Consider the following 23,547-nt stretch of genomic DNA (forward strand, 5'->3'; position numbering starts at 1 on the left):
GAAGCAGGAGAGGGAGATACAGCAGCAAAAGAGCCATTAGGCAGGCACATTCCCAACTGTGTTCTTCATACATTCTTTTAATTCTTCCAGCGCACACTGTTTGGTATTCAGTCTAAAGTCACAGGTGGTTTGGGCTCTTAGATCTGGGCCCAGATTTATTAATCGTCTCAGAGGGGGAAGTCAGTAGTAACTGGACAAAAAAGTCTCAGTGTAACACATATTTGGTCCTGTGCAATTAAGCAACTCTCCTAACCTGGAAATGTCTCCGATCTCTGCCAATATTTCAGAGAGCTCCAGAGGAGTCCAAGTCTTTTAGGAGCTGCCAGGAGATGTCTTAATGCTTCATGACAAGATTATTGTTAGCTCACAGTTTTGACAAGAACTGAACATTTTTTTGTGGCTGACCTTGGGCTGGTGCTTTTGGCAGAAACCAGTGTCCTCACAACCCAAGTCTTTTTGTTTTTGTTTTTGTTTTTTTTTTCGCAGCTAAGCACTTTTATAGCTCTTCATATGTTTATAATGTGCTTTGTAATGGTAACGTTTCCAACAAGGACTTGTATTTGAATACGTTTATGTCCTCCTAACTGGATGTCATCCAATTAATTCTGATAAAGGATATCTCAACTGAATTTCAACTTTTGAAATTTAATACATCGTATTCGATTTGACTTATTTATTTCAAGTTCAGCAGAGCTGTCTTATCGGAGACACTGGTTGACATCATGTAAGGGGACTTAAAAAACTCTGTGACATTAGAGCATTAATATAGCAGCAAACAACTATTTGCTATGTAAAGATATAGTGGAGTAATGACATCCTCACCAGAGAATGAGGCGTAACGCTACCTCTGTATGTGTTTTAAATTAAGCTTCACAGTTTGTTATGGTAGACAGACCAGCTGTACGTGCGTGTTAGTTCATTTGAGTCCCTTGTGTATCCCACTGGCTTGCTAAAATGGGCTGCACTCATGATGCATGCAATAATGATTTTAAGACCCTGCTGTTGCCAAACCATAGCACCCACTCTCTAGTCTCACCCTCAGGTTAACACTGTTAACTCTGTTAGCACTGTTTTTGTTGTTAGCATTGTCCACACTTTCAGCACCGTTAGCTACCATATGCCAGCTTAGCACCTCCATGTTGAGAACCGTGTGGACAGCCTCTAAATCATAGATTCACTCTGAATATCACATAGCTCCTTTAAGTTAACAAATAGTGTAGAAGGTGAGAAGGATGCCACAGTCCACAGATCATTACTGGCTGTAAAATATTATACAATGTAGTACACAACACTGTTCTGGGCATTGTTGGGTAGGCTGATATGGCAAGATGAATTCATGCAGTCAAATGACCTGCACTCTATATTTACATTAACATAGTCTACTGGAAATATCACTGTGCCATTTTAGTTATATATTAATATTGGCCTTACATTTTTGTGTATATAACGTCTGTAGATCCCTACAGTGAGTTACATATTTCCCTGACACATATAGCCTACACTGCTGCTTACTGCATTTTCACCTTTGTTTAAAACTGTAAATTGTCATCTGCAAAATGTAAAATTACTGTAAATTCGGAATGTGAGACCCGCTCCTAGGAGGTCTGAGTCAATGAAGGAGGCTTCGTATGCTACTCTAAAGTTAGTGTCCTTAGTCCCAGAAACGGGCTTGATAGATACAAGCCAATATCTGATCCTGGCCCACTGCCCACATGTCTCATACTATCTACTAGAGGAATATATTTCTACGGAGCAGGTGTCATTTTCTTTTGCTGCTCAGCCTGGGCTGTAGCCAGTCACAAGATGTTGCTATGGATGCTTGGACAATGACATCATGAGCTAAATGTGATACTATATTCCAGCTTTTAAAAAATGTGTCTGCCCTGTAATCCTTCTCTCTGAGCTTTTACCAGACAGTCTAAATAAACCTGGACGTCGACATATGTCTTACAGTCACGTTATCTTTGACAGAGTGAAGACAGTTGGAATTTCCTATGCGTTTTGTCTGTGATTGCAGAGTGTGTACGTCATGTGGCTGTGAGTGTGTAGAGTTACTGGCCTCAGTTCCCACTGGAGCCACACATGCTAAAAATGTACACACTCATCATACTGTGAAGCGCTTTGGATCAAAGAGTCTTCATATATTATTCACAGCCTCCGTGTGCTCTTTAGACTGTTTGTGTCTGACAGGATGATGGATGGACATACTGAACAAATGCTCATCCAGCACATATACAGAAACTCCTTGACCCTTTGACAAGTGACAGTGTCAGTTCTTCACTTACAAACAGAAAGGGATGGCAGCTTTGATGACAGGTTGTTTCTCTGGTGTGAGCAGGTAAAACAAAGAAGAGTGACCCTGTCCTTTAGTTTTGTCCGTCCATATCCCCGTCATCCTGACAAACAAACACTGACTCCTTTGGTGTCTACTTTGTCCTTTTCTCTTCATGTCAGTGGCATTCTCCTTTTAATCCTGTTGGTTTTGTAGTGTTCCTTCCATTGCTGTGCATTGTAATTCACCTGAAAAACAAGGTTTACTGTGTAGATTTTATCAGCTTTTTTAATTTCCTGATGTGTTGGGAACTATTTCACAGTGGCCATCAAACTCTGAGCCACTGTGAAGAGGGAAAGTAAAAATTAAACATTTTTCAAATCAGATTTATTCATTCAAATGATCAAAAAGCCACAAAAAAACAAAGAAAAAAAAACGTGTTGTCTCAAATAATTCTTTCAGCTGGTGCGAGCTCCTTCGTGGCTCCACCACCTGCTGCTCCTGCTGCTCGTGCTGCCCCTGCTGAACCCAGGCACCGAGGCCGAAGAGGCTGTGATCCGGCTGTCCTTACGGATATTTTTATTACCATCATTCAACATGTAGAAAGAACGTGTAATCTATTGAGTCGGTTTACATAGATAATTCACAATCATGAACCTAATCTGGATCTTAAACCTGTTAATTGCCAACTAATTTAACTAAATGTGTTATATTTTTAATATTTTGTCATGTTTATATTACGTATTTCAAAGGCATCTGTGTATTGTGTACATAACAAAGCGCAATACGAATTAAAATTGTAATTTCCAGTAGTGAAAAGCAATATTTATGTGCTTTACTAAATTTACACAAGCACTACGAGTGGTCAGGAGCAGGAGTAGATTTTGTTAGTAGCTACGAAAAGATCGGAGCTACTAAAATATTGATGAATGCGGACATGCACGTAAATTTCCGTCTGCGAACAGTTTACACACAAATTCCTTCTGCTCACGTTTCATGAATGAGACCCCGTGATTACAGTAGTTGTTGTAAAACACCATGCTGTGGAACTGTGTTGTTTTTGCCAACATGTTATCTGTTCTTTTGTCCATTCACTGAACATTTAACTGTCAAGTGTACTTTACTGCACATTACAGTATGCATGGCAGCCTGATGTGACATCAAATCCCAAACGGCACAGGCTAAAAGCTGCTGTGCTGTAGTGGATTTACTTGTGTACTGTAAAACATTATAGGAGGCACCAGAAGTGCGGTGCAGCTTTCTCACTCTGGATGAGACATTTTTATGCCTCCATTTGCCTATTCTTGTGAACGTGAAAAACACCTTGAGGGAATTTCTTTAAATTGGGCACAAATGGACTCAGTGATGAACACATAAGATTTAAGTAATCACAGGTCAAAAGTCCAAGTCAGCGTGACCTTACAAAACATGTTTTTGGCCATAACTCAAGGATTCCTATGCTAATTATGACTACATTGCATACAAATGTCTAATAGAATAAAATGCTGAAGTGGTGACATTTTGTACTCAAAAGGTCAGACACCTTGAGGAAATTCCTCCAAATGTGGCAAGCATTCACTCGGACGCAACTGTCCAGAATTAGAAAGCACTTTGAATTGCCCTGGTGTATGAAATGTGCTATACAAATAAAGCTGCCTTGCCTTGCTTTAGAATTTGGTGGTCAAAGCCAAAGTTAGGGTCACAGTGACCTCACGAAACACATTTCTGGCAAGAACTTATACACTAAATCATAATCATAATGTTCTGCAAAAACGCTTTTTTGGCCAGTTTTCAACATCATATTTCAGGAACAGAAGGGGAGACATTTGGTCAGATACTAAATTGGTGACACTAATCTAAGGTACCCATCTTGAAACGATGCTGATTGTATAGATCTTCTGTGCTGCTGGGTTGAAGATATGCATGAAGCATCCATGTTTTAGAATTTGTAGCTTCTTTGCGGCAACATCCATATTTGAATCATGGCTACTGTCATGGCACATATGAGTCTGGACAGACAATGGATGTCAGCTGCAGCTTGAGTGGTTTGTAGAGGCATACAGCCATGTGGTGGTAATTGTAGTTTGACTTTAAAGGGGAACTTCACCAGTTTTCAAATTCATATATTTTATTCCTATAGTCTAAGACAGTCCAAAAGTATTAGTAAAAGGAACAACTCCCTCACAAATCCAAACACTAGAGTGCTAAAACTCAAATTTGGGATGTCAGAGGGTGTAAAGGCTGGAGCTTCGCCATAGATAACCATGGAAATAACTTACTGGAATTCCCTTTTAAGTTTCACTAATGCAATATGTTATAATATTATATCAAAGGGCTATACATCCTCAAAATACCATAAAAGTTTGTCCCATTGGAACTCTGAAAAATGAACGCTTATTCTCCAACGTTCATACTGAAATTAACACTGCATGCGAATATAGAAGGCTCTCACTAAAAAGTGCAGGGTCCTCAACAAAAAACATAAAAAATGAAAACTCTTTAATTGCTGCAGTGAGCACACTGCTATGCACACTGCTTGTAGATTGCTTTGTAACGTGAGTGACAAATGTCTGCTGTTGACCTTGTGATGGGGGGGACAAAAACACACAGCTGTTGAGTTATTTTTTTAATGTCATTTCTAAATTCTTTGAGCATCACTTACAAAATCCAATTCATCTTCATGTTGTTGGGGTGAAGGTTGTCCTGCGGGAAAAGTGCTCTTTGCACAGGTGCTTACTGTTGCCTTTTCAAAATGTGTTCTTCCACATTGGAGTGTAGGAATAACTCTGAGAGCAAAACTATCAGCATTGCTATAAAAGTTCCTTTCTTCTTATTTTGACGACCCCACCCTTTATGTTTAGTGCTACTTCCTGAGATCGAAATGAATAATTTAAAGAAAGGACATGGACTACATTCCTACATACACACACTGGTAATGATATTGAGCGCAGCAGCGTTGTGTCCTTCTCTGTATCCAGCGTATGAATAATAGATTGGATCCAGGAAGTACAAACTGGCCGACCAACCCATCAGGTAGAGAGTCCCACCACATCCTGTACGCAGCTCTCTTTCTCTCTCCCTCTCTGTCCATCTCTTTCTCTGCCTTTTGTGTATCATCAGTTTGTTTCTCCTCTCTCTGTATCTCTGTCTGGCTCTCGCTCTCTGTCTTAATCCCCAGCTCCGTCTTCCTCTCCCTCTCTGCCTCTTATGTTCATCTCTCCCTCCCACTCTCCATCCCTCCCTCTCCTCTTCCTTTGTTTCCATCAATTCTGATCTATTGGAGAGCCGGCACAAAGAACGACCACGCCAAGCATTTCAGCGTCATCTTTAAAGGTGTACCGTCAGGATATTAAGGCTTCAAATTACAGAGGATAAACAACTTAACCGGCTACTGAAACAGGAGACGGCTCAATGTTTGTTTTTATCTTCTCTTGCTGTAACTGAAGTTCATAACCATCAGCCTGATCTTTACACACCTCCAGCAGTGTGGATGATGCAGGGATAAGGCACAGGAAATTGAAAGAAGAACCTCGGAAGCCTGAGCCATGGTACTGTATGTGAGCTCCCAGGATTGTACTGGGGGAGCTGGCAGCAGGGTGGTGGTCACTCTAAGGCCTGGCAACGGGTCAGACGGGGCCCCACATGGACTGTGGCGTTATGTTTGCTGCCAGAGGAGGCCCACGCTGACTCTGCCTTCATGTAGGTATACAAGAGCAAAGGGAACAGACTTCTGGAGTTGTTTTACTGTTTGCTTGTTTTGGGGATTTTAAGGTTGAAGTCAGCTAGGAAACGTTATTCTCAGTTGTGGAAATATTCTTTGTCGTATTCTCTCATTTTTTCTCTCCTTAGTCCTGTGAACTACTATCAGCTTTGTCCCCCTGCTGCGGAGATATTCCCAAGGAGCAGATAGTGATCTCATGACCAGCTAATATTGTGAAGTACAGCCCAGCCCAGATTCTCTTTGTTCTCTGTCTGCTTCTGTCTGTGAATACCTCTTTAAGCTTCACTTCATGCCTTCTCTCTTTGCCCTGTCTTTCCCAGTATTGTGTCAGATAATGTTTTTGGAAGCAGGCCAAGCTAAAGTGCTGTTGTCTTGGGTCATTGAATCACTTTATGTCTATTAAGTCCTTCCATTTTACGAGAAGAGAGGATGACTGAATGTCTGTTTGGAGGAGGCACCTTAAGAGTCAGTGGGTCTTGTGGGTCTTGACATTTAGGCCCAATCCCATTTCTTATTGTTACCCCTCTTTTTTGAGCAGCCTTTTGCCCCTCAGAACAGAATTACAAGAGGTAGTGGTTGAAATCTTCCCCTGTGAAATGGGACAACCCTTCAAAACCCTCATGTGTAGTTGTAGGTTTCGTTTACACAAACAAATATGACTTTGGCAATTATCGATTTTTTTCAATGTCACATGCCATTTATCTGATGTATATAGACCAGCATGGACGCTCACAATCAAACAAGCGATCGAATAAAAGAACACTGCTTCGTTACTAGTCCACAAGCTGTGGGCTAATATTAGCAGCCTGTGCTTCTACTCTGCCCATCTGTACTGATATCAGAGGAGCGGTAACAAGTGCAGCAACTTTGCTGCTGGACTCAAGTTAAATTTCGAATGTCATATGCCAAAATATGTCAAAAGGCAGATTTTCATTCACAAATCAGCAATAACAATGAAACATTAGCTAGCTAGCAAAAAGAAAAGGACCATATTACATTGAAAAACACAAAACTAAGATAATACGATGCTTATTGTAATTTGTAAGTCTTTAATAACAATGAAAATATATTTCTGGGTTTCTTGTGTTGCTTGTGCAGCCATCTTGCTGATTATTTCTTATAATTATAATTCTGGACAATGTCTGAAGAATCGGGTCGAGTTTCTCTTTCACACATAAAGCACATAACAGAAGATATTTTGTTGCAGAAGCATTCTCACCTATTGGAAATACTCTGGTTCTGGTGAGGGGTGACGCCTGGGTAGAATGCGCAGGATCCAGGACATGACACAGATTACACCGCGGCCCTGTAGCTAGTTTGTAAGTTGGTTCCCTAAACTCGTCATCTCTCCAGTTAGACATTTTCGTTGCCGCTTTCCTGTAAATGAATGTTCTTCTTCACCCTCAAATTTTTGTGAGTTTTTTCTGTTTTGCACGAGCCTCATGATAGAAATGTCATCAAGTAGCTCAGTCCATAGGAACTTGGGTTGGGAACCAGAGGGTCGCCTGTTCAAGTCCCTGTTCGGACCAAATATGGAGCATGGACTGGTGGCTGGAGCGGTGCCAGTTCACCTCCTGGGCACTGTCAAGGTGCCCTTTAGCAAGGCACCGAACCCCCCAACCGCTCTGGGCGCCTGACCAAGGCAGCCCCCTCACTCTGACATCTCTCCACTTTGTGCATGAATAGGTCCTGTTTGTGCATATGTCTGCATGTGTCTATGCATGTGTCTTTCAGACCTGTTTGTTAATGACAAAAGAGTGAAAAAAATTAATTTGCCCTCAGGGGGATTAATAAAGTATATAAAATTAAAAAAAAACAAACATACACTTAAGCCTAGTTCAGATTACACAATTTTCACCCTGATTGTGCGTCGCGGAGACTATCGTAATCTTTTGAGTGTTCATACCTGGCAACGTGTGTCTCTGTCAGCGGGAGTCTCGCCAACTGCGTTACGACCTGTGTGTGCACACCACAAGATTTCTCCACCGAGCCCTTGCCGACAGAGCAGATACAGATCATAAAGGCATGGATATTCTTAATTATCCTGGGTCCAAACACAACGCGCTCCCCGTGATCCTGTGGACGCCGTCATTGTTGTTGCTTGCCAGCCGGCTTGTCAGTGTTGCCAGATCTTGGGAGAGAAACAAGCAACCAGGGCTATGGAAACAAGCCCAAAAGAAGCAAACTATCATGTATTTAAATAACTTATTAGATGAATATATATAGAGAGAAAAGTGACGTTTAGAGAGGAAGCCCAAATAAGCAACTCCACTTTAGAAACAAGCCCAAAGTCGCGGCTAATAAGCGGACCTGGCAAGTGGCAACCCCGTGGCTTGTCCTCCTTACATTTCTTCTGTCCTCCTGCCTGCTGACGTGGGATGTATCCTGCCTCTCATTGGCTGATGCTCTTTGTCAGTCATGTCACATTTCTCCAGTTTTCTAGCATGCCAGATATCCAGTCCCAGTCCCAGACGAGGGGGCGACTTGCTCATAGGCTTGTTCACACATGAGGACTCGTCGTGGCAGATTATCTGCCAACTCACCTCCGACCCATGGTGGCTCTCAACATCCTCTGTGACGTCAAAATCGCGTTGAAAATCGTGTAATTTGAACTAGGCTTTACTTGCTCACTGGTAATTCTCAATTATTATCTGCTCTTTTCATACATGGGTTCATTCAGATTTTACAGGGACTTTGTACCAGGAAGCTGGAAGGATAAAATCCATTTAATGTCCGAATTCAACTGTTTGGGACTTTTGCATTCTCACAAACAGCTCCTCTGGGTAGTGTCTAGATAATTTTAGGTTTGCAGTGTATTTGTGAAAAGAGCTTCGGTTTGAAGGGTGCTCTTTTGAAAAACCTCAGTTTGAAGGGCAATGTAGTCTGAACACTTTGCCCTACCCCTCTATCCCAACAAGAATCAGGACACCACGAGATGTGAACATGCAAAACAGAGGAGTAGGGGCAAGGGGTGTATTAGGCTTAAACCTTAGAAATATGAGGTGGCGTAAAATGTCAGGTCCTTGGTGTTGAATAGTTGTATAATAAGATTTCTAATAGGAAAATGAGGCTTAAATGAATGTCAGGCCCGTTTATCTGATCTTAAGTCCTCCCTCCTGCCCTGCTAGGCTGCTGTCTGTGTTGTGTCATTAGCACATAAGCTCTATTAGAGCAGACAGTAACACAATTACACCCACAGGCAGCGGAAGATGGAGACGAGAGACCATGTCAGCAATTACAGTCACAGATATCGACTGCCTGTGGACTCGGCTTAATTCAATGCTATTTCAATTCAGCCCATACAAGAAGGAAACCATCAAGATGGTAATAAGATGAGATGATGTGAATAATGACGGCAGATAGAGTGCTAGATGTAGAAATGGCTATTCTGTGTTCCCTGGAGATGCTTCACATCATTTTCTTTCTCCATTGTAAAAGTTTCAGAGTTTGTAGTTTCTGATAATAGTTATTGTCTCTGTAACTACCTAAGTGATATTTCAAAACATTACTTTACTGAGTAGCTTTTGACATGAACTGTAAAATGTTAACAGTGACTAGTGACTGGTTTGTTGGAGTTAAACTGTGAGATCCTTTCAAAGTTGCCATACTCTGAACTACAAACACACACACAGTCACAGTGATGTGTCTTTTCATTCACAAATAGCCGTCACTTGCATGGTTTTACCAATGGTCTTTGCTGGTAATAACTAACGAGAAGAAATGAAAGGTTAGGTAAGAGATTTGTTAGTGTCTGAGCTTAAAGAATCTGGAATCATCTACCATAACTCAGCCTTGTATGAGATAAGGCCCTTTCTACACCATAGATATTTCGGAAAAAAGATATTGTCCCCCTTTGTTTAAAATTTTTTTATTTTTACAAAATATCCCCATCCACACTAGAATGCAAAAACGCCACCAAACATTCACTGGTGTTAGCTGTCTTCCACAGTCTTCCCTCATAGCAAAGGTTGTAAAAGTGTACAGGCTACTTTTTATAAAACACCTTCTAGAGGTCTCATCACAGGTGATTCCCCTTTTACGTAAGGACAAAGGAGCTCACTCAAAGATCTAAGTGATTCTCTGGACATGCTCAAGTTTTCACTGCATTCCTTACTGACAACAATCCCACTCCGGAAAGTATCCCACCATCTGCTGGTTCGACCAGTCCTAATCCAAATCCTTTGTTTTGGGTGAACGTTGAACTGTGGATGCTGAGGTGGACCAAGTAACACATGGCAAAGCAGAAACCTCAGTTCGTCCGTGATTTGGTGCAGCAATAGTTTTACACATCCACATGAATACACAACCATTGTTATAAGCTGTGTCAAACCTAAAACTGAGATATTTGATGTTAAAGATAGTTGATGTTCACATATGGATGAGAGGCCAAAACATAGAAAAATATCTGTATATATGTAGACAGGGCCTAAATCTTCACATTGGAGGACCTGGAACTGACATATTCTACAGAAATGGCTTGAAACACTACAGTCATTGTAAGATATGCTGACGATGGACTTTTTGGTTAATCAGCTAATGGTTTCAGCACCAGATGTTTTCTTCGTCTGATGAACTGATAGTGATCTGGAGATGAAAGCTTTGACTTTGATATGTGACTGCAGTCAGTGTATCAGTGTGTCTCTTGCTTTCTGTGATGTAGTCTGGTAGTCAGTTTGTTTTTCCAAAAACATTCATCTCCTGACAGTGGTGTGAGCATTTCTATTTCTGGCTATTCAGAGACCATCAGAGCAACACGTTTTAGAGGGGATATCAGATTCTTCACAGAGTGAGATTTTGGTACTAATATTAGCACAGCTGTCCCAAGATTGAATAATGTGAGTTACCTATACTATTAGTACATAAATGTGGTCCAGAAAAAACACTGGACGAGGTGATATTTGAGCTGTATAAATAGTTTCTGTTCAAGCTAGAAGAGATTAAGTCTGGGCTGTGTAGAACTGAGACACTTCGTCATGTCCACTGGGCATTAGTCATAGGGTCTGTATTAAAATATTCCACTTTTATATGAATTCACCTCAAAGGAAATCACAAAGGGAGATACAAAGCCCAGGCCTTATTACACACCTTAAATGGTGTTGGTGAGTCACACCCTCACTGAATGGTTTCCAGTCTACACACACACCCACACACACATAGGGCTCTACCTTCTGAATACTCCATTGATCCTCCGCTTCCCCTGCAGAAGTTTGCTGCTCGGGGTTAAAAAATAAAAAGAGCTTATATAAATACTGGAGTCAGACATATTTATGCCACCATACTTTGGAAGACTTTACCCTCTCACATCTAAAGACATTGCGAGTTTTAAGTCACACACACAGATTTTACAAAGACAGGGGATCTTGTAAGGTCACTATTTGCAGGACTACAACTAGGTTCCTTTTGAGATAATTTCCCATCCTGTTCCTGGTTGGAGATCTTACACCAAATTTCCTTTAAGAAAAGTGACATAGTAACTACTCTCCACGTGTCCACCAAACCGCTTACACACACACACTAGAAATGCAAGATAAAAGGCGTCAATCTGGCATTCGGGTTAGATTTTGAGGATAGGATTATAGTCTCAGAAAATATTGCAGTTATTATCATTCAGAACGACCCTTAAAGGAATGAAAACAGAATGGTTATTTTAGTCGTACAATGTTTTATTACTATAATTGAAAATTAAAACCATTTCGTTATTGGAAGCATGTGTAAAAAGCCTCTCCGATGAGAATAATTCGAATAAAGGGAAGATTTTCATCCAGTTGCATTTTTCTTCAATATCCTAGATAAGCAAATGTACATGGTATGATAACCTTCAATTTTTATATCATGGTAAACCTCAAAACACATATCGCTGCAACCCAAAACTTCAAATTTTGGATTTTGTTGCCTGAACTGGCAATCAGCCTCCATTGGTTAGCTGTGTTGTTTAAGTCAGAGGAGACTGTGGGAATGAGAGGTTAACTGTTCCAAAAATTAAGATTTCTCACTAAAATAAGTGCTGGTTGGTGGATCAGAAAGGAAGGAAGGGCAAAAAGGTACTGTTTGTTTTACTTCTCCATCAGTTTCCCTCCTTTTCCACAGTACGAGAGAGCTGAGACTTCTTCGTGTTCTTGCGCCTTCCTGGAGTCCCCTCCATGTCCACTGTCTACCTGGTTTGCACTGGAGAGAGCGCGACTGTTGGTTGTTGACAATGTTCATGTCATTAAACTTCACTAGCTATGACTAAGTCTTTTGAGCCAAGATTAAAACCCTAGAATATTAATAAACGTCTTTGATATTATCAGAACATCAAGACAAGAAAAAGACTTCAGACAGCTCAGAATGAGTTTTATGACCACCTTAGACCAAAAAAATTGAGATCATGGGAGTGCACCACAGCTCCAGCAAAACTCTCATGACTTTACTCTGAAATGTGTCTACCCCAGTGAAATCACTTGGAAAGTTATTTGGTGTAAGGCAAGAATTAGTTGAGCAACACACTGCCAGGTTAGTCTGCCCACATTACACCAAAATACAAGGAGAAAGACTTCTGCTTTTCATCAGTGAGGAAAAGAGACACAAGTTCCAAGATATTTTAGTGAATAAACCACGTCTGATCAAATATTTTTATGCTCTCATCGTAAGATGTCAGTAAAAAAAACATTTATGGCCTTGATGCCAGTAAGCTTACTGATCCATTATTGGTGATTGTGGGCCCCATGCTGACTCATCAGACAGGATTCTCTGTGCTGACAGTAATGGTGGCTAGTAGACTGGTTTCCAGTAACTCGTCATTCATCAGCGCTTAGTCATTATTAGCCAAGGACAACACGAGGTTTGTTTGTGTGCTTCTGTTTCCATCTCAGATGACTTTGTGTTTATCTTTGCTTATTTTTTGTGCACATTTTTTCTGTGTTGTCAAGGTTTTTACTGGTCTCATCTGGTTTTAAAAAATTCTGCATCAGGTATTCTTGTGTGTCTTTTAAGGATGCTCCGTTCAGGCCTGTCACAGATTGCTGGAAGCCATATCAGCTGATACGAATCACCAGTCACCGGTTTTATTTGAAGCCTTTTGTTTATTGTGTAGCATTATTCTTTTATTCAAGTTTTTTTTAACTTGTTGGAGGGTTTCTGTCTTTGCAATGTCTCTGTTAGCAGTTTGAGTGGGTGGTGATTGCTTTAGTGCTAGCTAGTTTTGAAACTCGTCATATTCCTTGACGTGACGAACCTTCAAAGGTCTGATCAGGTTCTTGGTGTTGAAATTTTTGGTTGCATTCCTCCACCAGAGATTTACTTCAAATACACACAGTAAAATACAAATTTATTGTCTTTTTCAGGTACCTGGTAGAACTGTGAGACCAGTCAAGCCATTTTAGTGGGGCGTAGAGAAATTGTGTTGCATTTTGCATCATCTGATCAGCCTCAGACCACCAATCAAACTATTTAGAACGAATACTATCTGATAACAATCAATGGCCAATTGATTGGAGCACCCTTATTATTTTACACATTTTCTGGCTGTAGAAATTTGTTTCCACTGAGGATCCAAAGGTCTTCATGAAAAAAAAAAAATAACAACAACAGACAACTGTTAAAGTTGCATTGATTCAGATGTGGCAAACCCTATTTTCTTCTCTCGTGGAAAGTAACTAATGCCAACATCAACGACGGTCAAAGTGTTAAGTGGGGTCAGTGTGTGAGCACGTTAGTGTTCAGAAACAGTCGTCAGCCTGGATGCAGCCCAGATTCCGCCTGTTTCATCTCTGTCTTTCTGTCTGTCCCTTCAGACTTGGTTGAATACTAATTGCAGTCAAATCTGCTCCCTTTTCAGCTCCATCCAGATCCAATGTTTGTGCGTGTGCGTGTGTTTGGTACACAGAGGGAAAAGGAGCACCATGTTGGTCCATCTGGCCTTGCTCAGGTTTTGCAGAAAATGCAGCTCATTAGCAAGTGTAAATTAGACAGTGATGCCTGGGTGTCTCTTTTTCTTATGCCAAAGGCTACTGAGGGTACGTCAGTGAGTGTTGACAGTGTTTCACAGTTACAAGAACTGTGTTTCTTTCACAAAAATGTGTTCCTGGTCTAATTTGACCTTTTGGGGCACTCGTGTTTGTCATTTCCTTATGCAAAACCAGCTGCTCAGTTATAGGCTAATAGGTTATTATAAACTCTGGTGTTGGATGAAAAGCAGATAGAAGCACAGAGAGCTATCTTTGCATTTGTGTTGATCCTTTAGTTTAGACCCTCATTATGACTCCATTTTGTCTCTGTAGGTCTGTCTACCTGCAGAATGCTACCACCTGTGATACCTGGTAATTTTCATTGATAAACTATTATTTAGAACCAGACACAACTCTAATGAGAATCTAGTTCCTCCTAGTAGAGGTGTGAGTACCCTTTGACCATTTTTAGAGCAGTACCATGCTTCATCAGCCAATGTCCAATACAAAAACCTTTTTATTCATTAAATGATATGACATGAACATCAGAAAACACAACATAAACACAAATTTAAATTTAAAAAACCTTGAATTTTGGAATTTTGACTGCAACGATTAAACAGTTATCAAAGCAGTTGCTGATTAACTTTGTAATTGACTACTGACTTTGATTGTCAAGTGACTGAATAATCACTTGATCAACTAATCATTTCAGCTCTTTAAAACATAGCATAGCTAGCTTGCCTGTATATTAAAGGGATGGTTTGAATTTTTTTAACCTTTCCATAGTCAGTGGGTTACCAACAGTAGATAGCCGTTGGCATCCTCCCAGTATAGGGAAGCAGACAGAAAAAAATAGTAATTTACCTTGCTTGTGAGACTTTGGTGAATCCAATCAACACTTTAAAACACCAAAGTCACACAATAACACAAGCAAACTAACTGATCGAGGCAGCGTTAGACCAGCAGCTCCTGTGTTCAGCAAGGTAAAATGAATGTCTTTGTCAATTGAGTCTGGCTTTGAAGAGATAGGTTTCAGTCTCAGTTTAGTTACCCATTGGAGGGGCTGTCTGATGGCAAGGTAAATTGATCAAAATGTTCTAGATATAGAGTAAAGTTAAACTTATATATGTATTTTTTTTTTTTTTTTTAGGTGGGCCTTTTTTGGTGGCTTAAATACATTTTGCTGTTGATGTTGTGGTAGTTGACATCAGCCACTCAGGATGAGCTACCAGTAGTGATAGATTTATTGGAATAGACTGCTGTGTCTATAAATGTGGTTAAAAGTATGGCATTGTTTCTGGGATTTTTGTTTTTCACCTCTGAAATGCATATGTGCACATCGTGTTGGTAGCACAGCAGTTCATTGCTTAGCATACGTGGTGGTACTCCTGCCTGTTTCTCCAAACTGAGAGTGTGCTCACAGCCATCCCCTCTATGTAACACACTGACTATGAGTAAGTACTTTATACAACCCCACTTCAAAAAATTGGAACTGCCCCTCCTTTAATGCATCAATACTTTGGCAAGGAATTATTCTTCACAGTGAGTACATTTCATTCCTCTCAGTGGGAGACTCAGTTTGGACACATTTTGGAGTTTGGTGGTGTCTCTGCTCCTGTGGTGCTCCAGAAACTAATTTGACCAAGCTTGACACAGACCGTCCCTGAGCTCACAACCCCCACAACACAGTCTGACATACAAAACATCTGAGAGAGAAACATTCTGTATTCACGTCCATCTGCATGCTAATGCAGGAAGAGGCAGGGGAGGGAGTTCAGTCTGCGGTGTATGCAGAGGGAATGATTATATGGCCTGCTTAATGGTAAAATCTTGTGTATTTGGACCCTATATGAGAGGTGACCACATAGTAATCGCTCTGCCTGCCTGGCCCAGCATAAGGTGTTTTACTGTGAATACTTGGACACATATTGAAGGTGGCATTTATTTTCAGTGTGGTGTTACTACTATCAGTCAAGGAAAGTGTTTGAATACCCTTTTAACCATTGAAAATAATTGTACAGTAACTGACCAGTTAAAGATACAGTGTGTCAGGCTGAGTTCCCAACTACAACTGCATTCGCTACTGTTCTTCATTTAGGGAGCAAGAACCTACTGCTGGTCCTTAAAAAGGGACAGTTCGCCCCAAAATGCAATATACAAATTTGACCTCTTACCTGTAGTGCTATTTGTTCGACTAGATTGTTTAGATATGAGTTGCTGAGTGGTGCAGATATCAGCCATAGAGATGTCTGCCTTCTCTCTAGTATAATGGAACTAGTTGGCACTCAGGTTGTGGTGCTCAAAGTGCCAAAAAAAAAAAGGTATCACCATGCAGAAGGAAGTGTGCATCTACTGCTAGCTCACCTAGCACCACCCAGCTAATCAATGTTACAGCTCAGTCGAGGAGGACGCCATTAATGTTTACATCTTGCGCTACCACGAGCACAAGCTGCTCGTAGATAAGATAAGTAGATGCACGCTTCCTTCTGTGCAGTGACACAGTTGGCTGGTATAGTTTGGCATAAAGAAAATGGTGCCCACTTAAAATGCCCACATTAAAGTCTGTGGATTATCTCCAGTAACATAGTCATACTTTCTGGAAAGAGTTGATGTGTAGTCTTTGGCACTTTGAGCACCACAAGGTGAGTGCCATTTAGTGTCATTATATTGGAGAGAAGGCAGACATCTCTATGGCGGATATCTCTAACACTCTGCAACTCACACCAAAATAATTTACAGTACATTGACAAATAGCACTAGGTAAGATCTTTATTTTTTTATTTTGAGGTGAACTGTCCCTTTAACAAAAGCAAAGCTGCTCCTTCATATTGACTGTTTGACAACGTAACAGGACATACAAGTGGCAGGTGACTTTACAGAAGCAAAATACCCTGCAGGCCTTTTGCCAAACACTGTGTTGCCATGACAACAGGCGGTATCTCCCTGTTTCCCCCTGAACTGTTGCGACGCTATTATAGAGCTCTCTGCACCAGTGGCTTGATATAACTTTATCTTTTAATAGGTTTGATAACACTCTGTTAAGTGTCTTGTTGCAAAATATAAAGCTCATTTAAATTTAGTGTGATTTTGTTTGTTTGTGTGTGTGTGTGTTTTCACCTGTATGTCCATGTTTTGATTATTGAAATAGTACGTGAGCAGTTATGTGTCAGTCATAATGAGCATATCAGCTGAATGTTTAACAGGAGGTGTCTGTGTATGTGTCGCCCTCTACAGGCCCTACATTGCCCAGACAGGGCCCCCAGGTTCAGAATGGCCCGACTCCAGAGGAGATGGACCTGCAGAGAAGGTAAGACCACACAAACACAAAGATAACATACATAACAGTATGTAAATATCTAACATTAGGAACAATGTGAAGTGTGTTTACTTTGTGAGGCATCATTGTTTCTTCAGTTTTCTGTCTCTCCATTTTCTTCCATTTCTGTTCTTCTTGCTCACCACCAGTTTATCAGTGTCTCACACAGACTCACACACACATCCACTCAGACAAAACCTTGCATACTCCCAGTTGTTTTTCTTCCCCATACAAGGCCACTCTTTCCCTCAGGTAATAATGAGGCTGTGGAACGGCTAGGAAACACATCACACACATACTTGCATACATACACGCAGAGCGGTATTAATGGGGGCCAGCTGTTGGCCAAGGTTTAGAACCTGCTCACCAGAAAGCTTGTTGAAGGATTTCATTAGAATGAATTGCCTGCACGCACTCTCACATGCAAACACAGACGGGGGCACATCATGAGCTATGTTTCGCCACAAACATGACCACACACAGAGATGTAAACATCCAAATTTAGTATCACATACATGAGCCAAACAATGATGACTGCTTCGGTAACCAGTTCAGAGAAAGGGCAGCTGCTGTACACCACATTGTAATGTCATAAATGGCATCGGGAGGGATGCTGTAACTGCGCCAAAACATCAGTGTCCACCATATACAAATGAAATAAAGGAGAAACATGATGACTGCAGATGCTCCTGTACATGTCAGGGAGGCTTACTGAAGGCTTTGGCTGGATTGAGATCTGGATATGTTTATCATCAAACATCTATTTAACATTTGGGGAGTGATGAGATAAACCAGAAAACAAACTATGGACACTGACGTCATGTCCTTGTCCAAAAATGGTCCTGGTCAGACACCAAATCTGCATGAGGCAGCCAGCCAGATGGTGATGTTGTTTCCATGTCCAATAATGGTCCATTTAGACCCTCTCTTATTTAAACCAGGAAATACTGATCATATTATTGCTTGGAAAAAGCAAATGCATCTATTTTTGTTTGTTTTTTTTTCCTTTACGACATTCCAAGCAAACAATTGACTGACCTTGACTTTGAAAGTCAAATCAAAACGACCCATTTTTGTTCAAAAATAGTTCCAAAATGGAAGTTGTTCCAGAGTCCACAACGTTCAGGCCTTCGGCTGGACGTCCTTCCTGAGCGTCTGAGCAACATCGAAGGATGATATTAACAAAACGGGTCTATTCAGCTATTCTGCTTAATGTACACAATGTGCATTCAGTAGCTTAATACATAATAAAAATTAAAAATGATAAGTCAATTAAGTTCAAATTGACATTTCATGTGATTGACACCCTTTTTTAAGAATAAAAAAACACCATTTATCTATATTTACATGTAGATTATCTCCCTGTGTCATCGTTATAAGCCTGGAGTTTTCATTAAAGCAGTCTTTGTTCACACATAGGAGAAGTTTTCCTTCTGGTCTTTCTGCCAGAAAACCAGGTGATGTAGTATAAAGAGCGACAGTCCATGATGAGAGGGAGCCATGGTGGGTGACTGCGTTAAGTTACGGGCTTTTACTAAGGAGACCCAGGTTTGTGTCCCATGTGAGTCAATGCTGGCTCACTGTTTTTACACTTACTTGATGTGTGAACATCATATTTTTACATTGCTTGGATGCTCAGGAAAGATGTCCAGCTGATGGCCAGGTAACCTCACAGGCATTTGCACAACATTCATTTTGGTACTATTTTTGTACCATGAGAGGACGTCTTGATGGATGTTTAAACAGCAGTCTTGTGACATCACAGCGTTTGCATGGGAATGGACCAATATAACCCTACGCCATTCTGAGGTAGAGTTAGGAGGTCTCTGTCCGACCATTTCTGTAACAGATGTTCACGCCCGCTTCTTGCCGTGATTGGCCAGCTGAGCGAAAAAGCATCAAGGCTCTTTTGCTCGTGGTATAGCTATTTCTGTTGATTTTCATGTGAACAAACAAGTGCAACACTATGAATGGTTACAGAGATCGTCGGACAGAGACCTCCTAACTCTATCTCAGAATGGTGTACGCTATATTGGTCCACTCTGGGACTCTCTAGTGTTCACCTCATATATGATGGATGATAGAGATGAAATAGTATACATGCTCATGATGTGCGAGCATTCAATGGACAGCATAAGTTGGTCATGTGAGGGTTAAACTACGATGCACAAGTAATGAAACACTATATTCATGAAATTCGGGTTTCAGTAACATTTAATAACATACGAGGGGCTTTGCCTGAGGTGAGGCGGCCATATTGGTTTGGTCACTAACACTACCTGCGTTGATCGATGCTAAAATATAGATTGTTCTAAAACACATGTTCATTCTATCGTCCTTCAGACACGCAGTCTCTCTTTGCTGTTTCTCTCTATCTTTCTATGTCTCAAACACACATACACACACACAAGTAGTAAAGCATTCTTCAGGTGTGAGTCAATGCGTTTGAGGTGAACTCGGATCTGCCAGGAATTTTACAGACTCTGTAGGTCTGCGAGTGCCTGATGGATCTGGCTGCCAGCTCCTCCTTCCCTTTCTTCTCCATTTCTTTCTTTTTTTTCCTCCCCTCCTCCCGCTTTCTCGCTTTCACCCTTTTGTCTCCGTCTAGCTTCATTTGTCTTTCTTCTTCTCCTCGCCTCCCCTCCCCTCGGTTCCGGTCACGACTCCATATTTAGCAACGGATGACAGACAGGCAGCGAGTGGATCAGTGACTGAGGTCATCCGCTGATACAGAGGCCAATATCAGCCGGGTGTGAGAGTGAGTAAAGGATGTGTGGAGCAAAGTGAGAATAGGATGAAAAAAGTGAGAGGGGGAGGAGGAGAGTAGTGTAGAAATGAATTGGCAGCACTCTTCTGCTTCTTTAAAAGGAAAGCTAACTCCCTGCAAGCTTTGGAAGATGGAGAAGGTCTGTTTTGCCAACAAACATAGTCAGGTTGTTTTTGAGCAGCTGTTTCACATCTAATCAGAATGCTGCTGTCAGTAATCCAGTCACTTTACAGACTAACTTGGAGTTCACAGAAGGATTGAGTAGTTTTGCAGCTGCTAAACCTGCACACATAAGACAAAAAGAAACCGTGTAAGTCTCAAAGCACTCACTAAGGGTGACATGCACCCCAAACTTTTCTGCCAAGCAAATGGTGTTCTGGTGCACATATTTAAACTAGGTGATAAGGATACATGTGGTGCAAAATTAGCTCCTTTTTGTGCAAATGAGCCTCATTAATGGTCCATTTCACAAAGATCAGAGCTGATAGCTACACGCAGTTGCAGTCAAATTATTTTTTGAGTTGATAGTAACTGAAGAGCCTAAATACGGTTTCTCTCTGTTACGTTTAACTTCCTTGCTTGAAGTTTTGAGGAATGTTTCTGCACCTTGTTTGTCACAGCCTGTAGCTCCAGTCTGAAAATTTCACTTTTCTTTTTCTCTCTGCCATTGTTCTGCCTACTGTCTGTTATCCACATAGATAATCATGGATATCATTAGCGCAATATCTTTTGTGAATCCGACCTTGTGACGGGGCAGCGGACGCAATCCATTCCGTAAGATGCCCTGATGGCCAAAATACATAGGCAATGGATGCAGTGCAACAAGTCTGACGCACATCCTGCAGAAGAGCATGTTCATTAAAATGAACTAACGCTGCTACACTAAGCATGAAAGCTGCGAGCCATGTGGCACTCTGAACGGTAAAAACTGTATAAAATTGCGTAAATACAAGTATAGTCTGTTAAAAGACCATTGAAACAAATACCTTACTGTAGGCTACCAGAGGCAATGGGACGCAGCAGAGCAACCTAGTGTATGTTTTGACATTTCACATTAAAGTAAATCAATCAAATCAATGCATCCTGTTGTTAAAACGATGCAGTTAATTAATTAACAGTTAATTTAGAGTACGCTTCCAAACCCAAACTGCATTATCACTTGGCAAAATGCAGTGTGCACACAGTGAAGCTGGCAGCAACCACACACTGCAAAGACAGATTCTGTCTAGCAGCCAGACATCCTGCTCCACCTATATAACATGTCCCTGCCCCATGTATTTCAGCCTTGAGAAAAGCATCTGCACACCATCTGTTTGAAATTATTTTTCAGTCCAAAGATTAAATCATAAACCTTCTTCAAAGCATTTCCAGGATTTTAATTTGTGACATAAATGACTTCGTAGCTTTGGCTGACCTGTGAGTTATTCTGTTCTGTTTCTATTCTACCCGACTAAACTGAATCAAACCAACAAGCTCTCTTTGTCTGTATTAAACTACTTTAACTGTCCTCAGGCTGGAGCGAACACTCTGAATTATAAAAACTATAAACGATAAAAAACATGATTTTAAAAATGATTCTAACTCAAGTGAATGGCGGAGTCCACACCATAGCTATAACGACTGTGCCAATGCCAAACAATATCGTTGGGATCACTTTCAGAGTGACTTGATGATGATAGAAATGCTGACAGCCAATCACAGTCCATCTAAATTTACAGGGCATCACAGCTGGAGTGCTTGGTGCCACTGTTTACCAAATGTTCTGATTCATCAGTGTGGATGCTCGCATTGTTATGGTTACAGTTATCAGTTGGCGGGGATGGCCCTTTAATGCAGAAGGCTACTGGTACCCGCCTTCACATCACTTCAAACGCTCAATCAGAGTTAGCTTGTTTGACAGATATCGCTCCAGATCATTTGTCTCTACCTTTGATAACAGGATACAGCTGCCAACCTCCATCCCACCCCAGAAAGAGGAGATGCTGACATACTTCTTGGTGGGAACGCTATCTAAAATTTGTGGTGACACAGTCAGCCCATTGTAGAAACACAAAGCTTAACAAAGGGATAATATCCTGTGCAAGCATTTTCCTAATTTGCCCTTTGACCACAAGTGTGAGCTCACTCAACACAACAGCTGATGTTTGGCTACGTCTTCCATCACTCATGCTTTTCTTCAGGAATGTGTGTCATGGTGAGCCCTGTGGCCTGATATGGAGACGGAACAGGAGAGGAAACAAAGAACTGGAGATGCGGATGACTGACAGTGATGTTCCTCTCCGCCTCATTAAATAAGATGAGCTAACCTCATTCCTCAGTGACCACACAGTCAAACACGTTCCGCAGTCTTCACTGTGGCCTCTTCTTGCTCACTCTTTTGAAGAGTGAGATCATTCATCCATGGAGTGGCTGGACAATTCAAATGCTTCTGTAATGGGGTTTTCCACAGCGTCACATGATGGCAGGAAAATATGAGGTACATCTTTATTTCTCAACGTCTGTTCCCCCACCTCCATTCAGCTATTTCCTTTCTCCATCTCCTCTCTAATCCTCACTTTCATGGAGACAGAGATTGAAGAAGAGGTGGAGCAGGCTGGACGTGATGCTTCAGCGATGATTGATGGATCGATGTAAATATTCACTGCGTGTGTGAGTGAAGTCACAGGCGGCGGAGGGAGAGAGTGCGGATAAACCACCTGTTCAGAAATGCAGGGTGCTACCCTCAGATTAAAAAGACATGAGCTGGAAATAATAGGCTGCGGTATAAATAGCTGTGCGGTGCGTGGGAGCAAGGGAGTGTGTGTTGGGAGAGAGAGAGAGAATGTGTTACATGGTCTTGAATGAAAGTGAGGATGGAGGAATGGGAAGGAAATAGAGTGTGTTAGATTTGTGTTAGCTGTTAGCACGTAGCTGCTGGTATTTAACACTGAGAGGATGAAAACACCAGCAGCTGTTCTGGGTTGCACATCGTCACGAACACGTGTTGACATCTGAATATAGTCCCAAATGACAGTCTCACACACACACACACACACACACACACACACACACACAGAATCATCTGTAAAACCAATATGTTAGCTTGGCTTTGATAACAGGGTTGGGGTCTGATGTTAGTGGGACACATGACACATGGTGTGTGTGTGTGTGTGTGTGTGTGTGTGTGTGTGTGTGTGTGTGTGTGTGTGTGTGTGTGTGTGTGTGGCACTCTTGGACTGGATCCTCACTTGAGTAGGTCCATATGGTCCATCTGGGCTCTTATCCATTCATACAGCACTTCCTGGTTCTGTGAGCCAATCAGTCGATCCGTTCGGTCCAGCTGGCCAACAGATTTCGCCAGCCTTCAGTGTCCCTGGAGATTTAGCACAGTTGTCACTTGTGGCAAAAATCATTTTTGCTCAAGGAAAAAAAAAAAAGGCTGTATACAACCGAAGACTAATGATAATAATCATGTTATTGTTAGAGTGTGAAAGATTTAATAATATTTAGTGAATTGTGCAGTGAATTGAGCCTTATAGCAGATGAATAACAGCATATGTGATT

The 23,547-nt window shown here is 41.3% G+C and overlaps 1 protein-coding gene across 5 annotated transcripts in view; it reads left to right on the plus strand.

Annotated features, from left to right (window-relative positions):
• Positions 1–23,547, plus strand: part of enah (ENAH actin regulator) — a 182,170-nt gene that overhangs the window by 115,789 nt on the left and 42,834 nt on the right. For all 5 annotated transcript variants that reach the window (XM_049589641.1, XM_049589640.1, XM_049589637.1 and 2 more), the window contains exon 4: positions 17,156–17,228. In XM_049589641.1, the coding sequence (XP_049445598.1) occupies positions 17,156–17,228 (73 nt within the window). The remainder of the gene's footprint in view (positions 1–17,155; positions 17,229–23,547) is intronic.

The sequence above is a fragment of the Epinephelus fuscoguttatus genome, linkage group LG11 (genome assembly GCF_011397635.1).
Source record: "Epinephelus fuscoguttatus linkage group LG11, E.fuscoguttatus.final_Chr_v1".
Lineage (NCBI taxonomy): Eukaryota > Metazoa > Chordata > Actinopteri > Perciformes > Serranidae > Epinephelus > Epinephelus fuscoguttatus.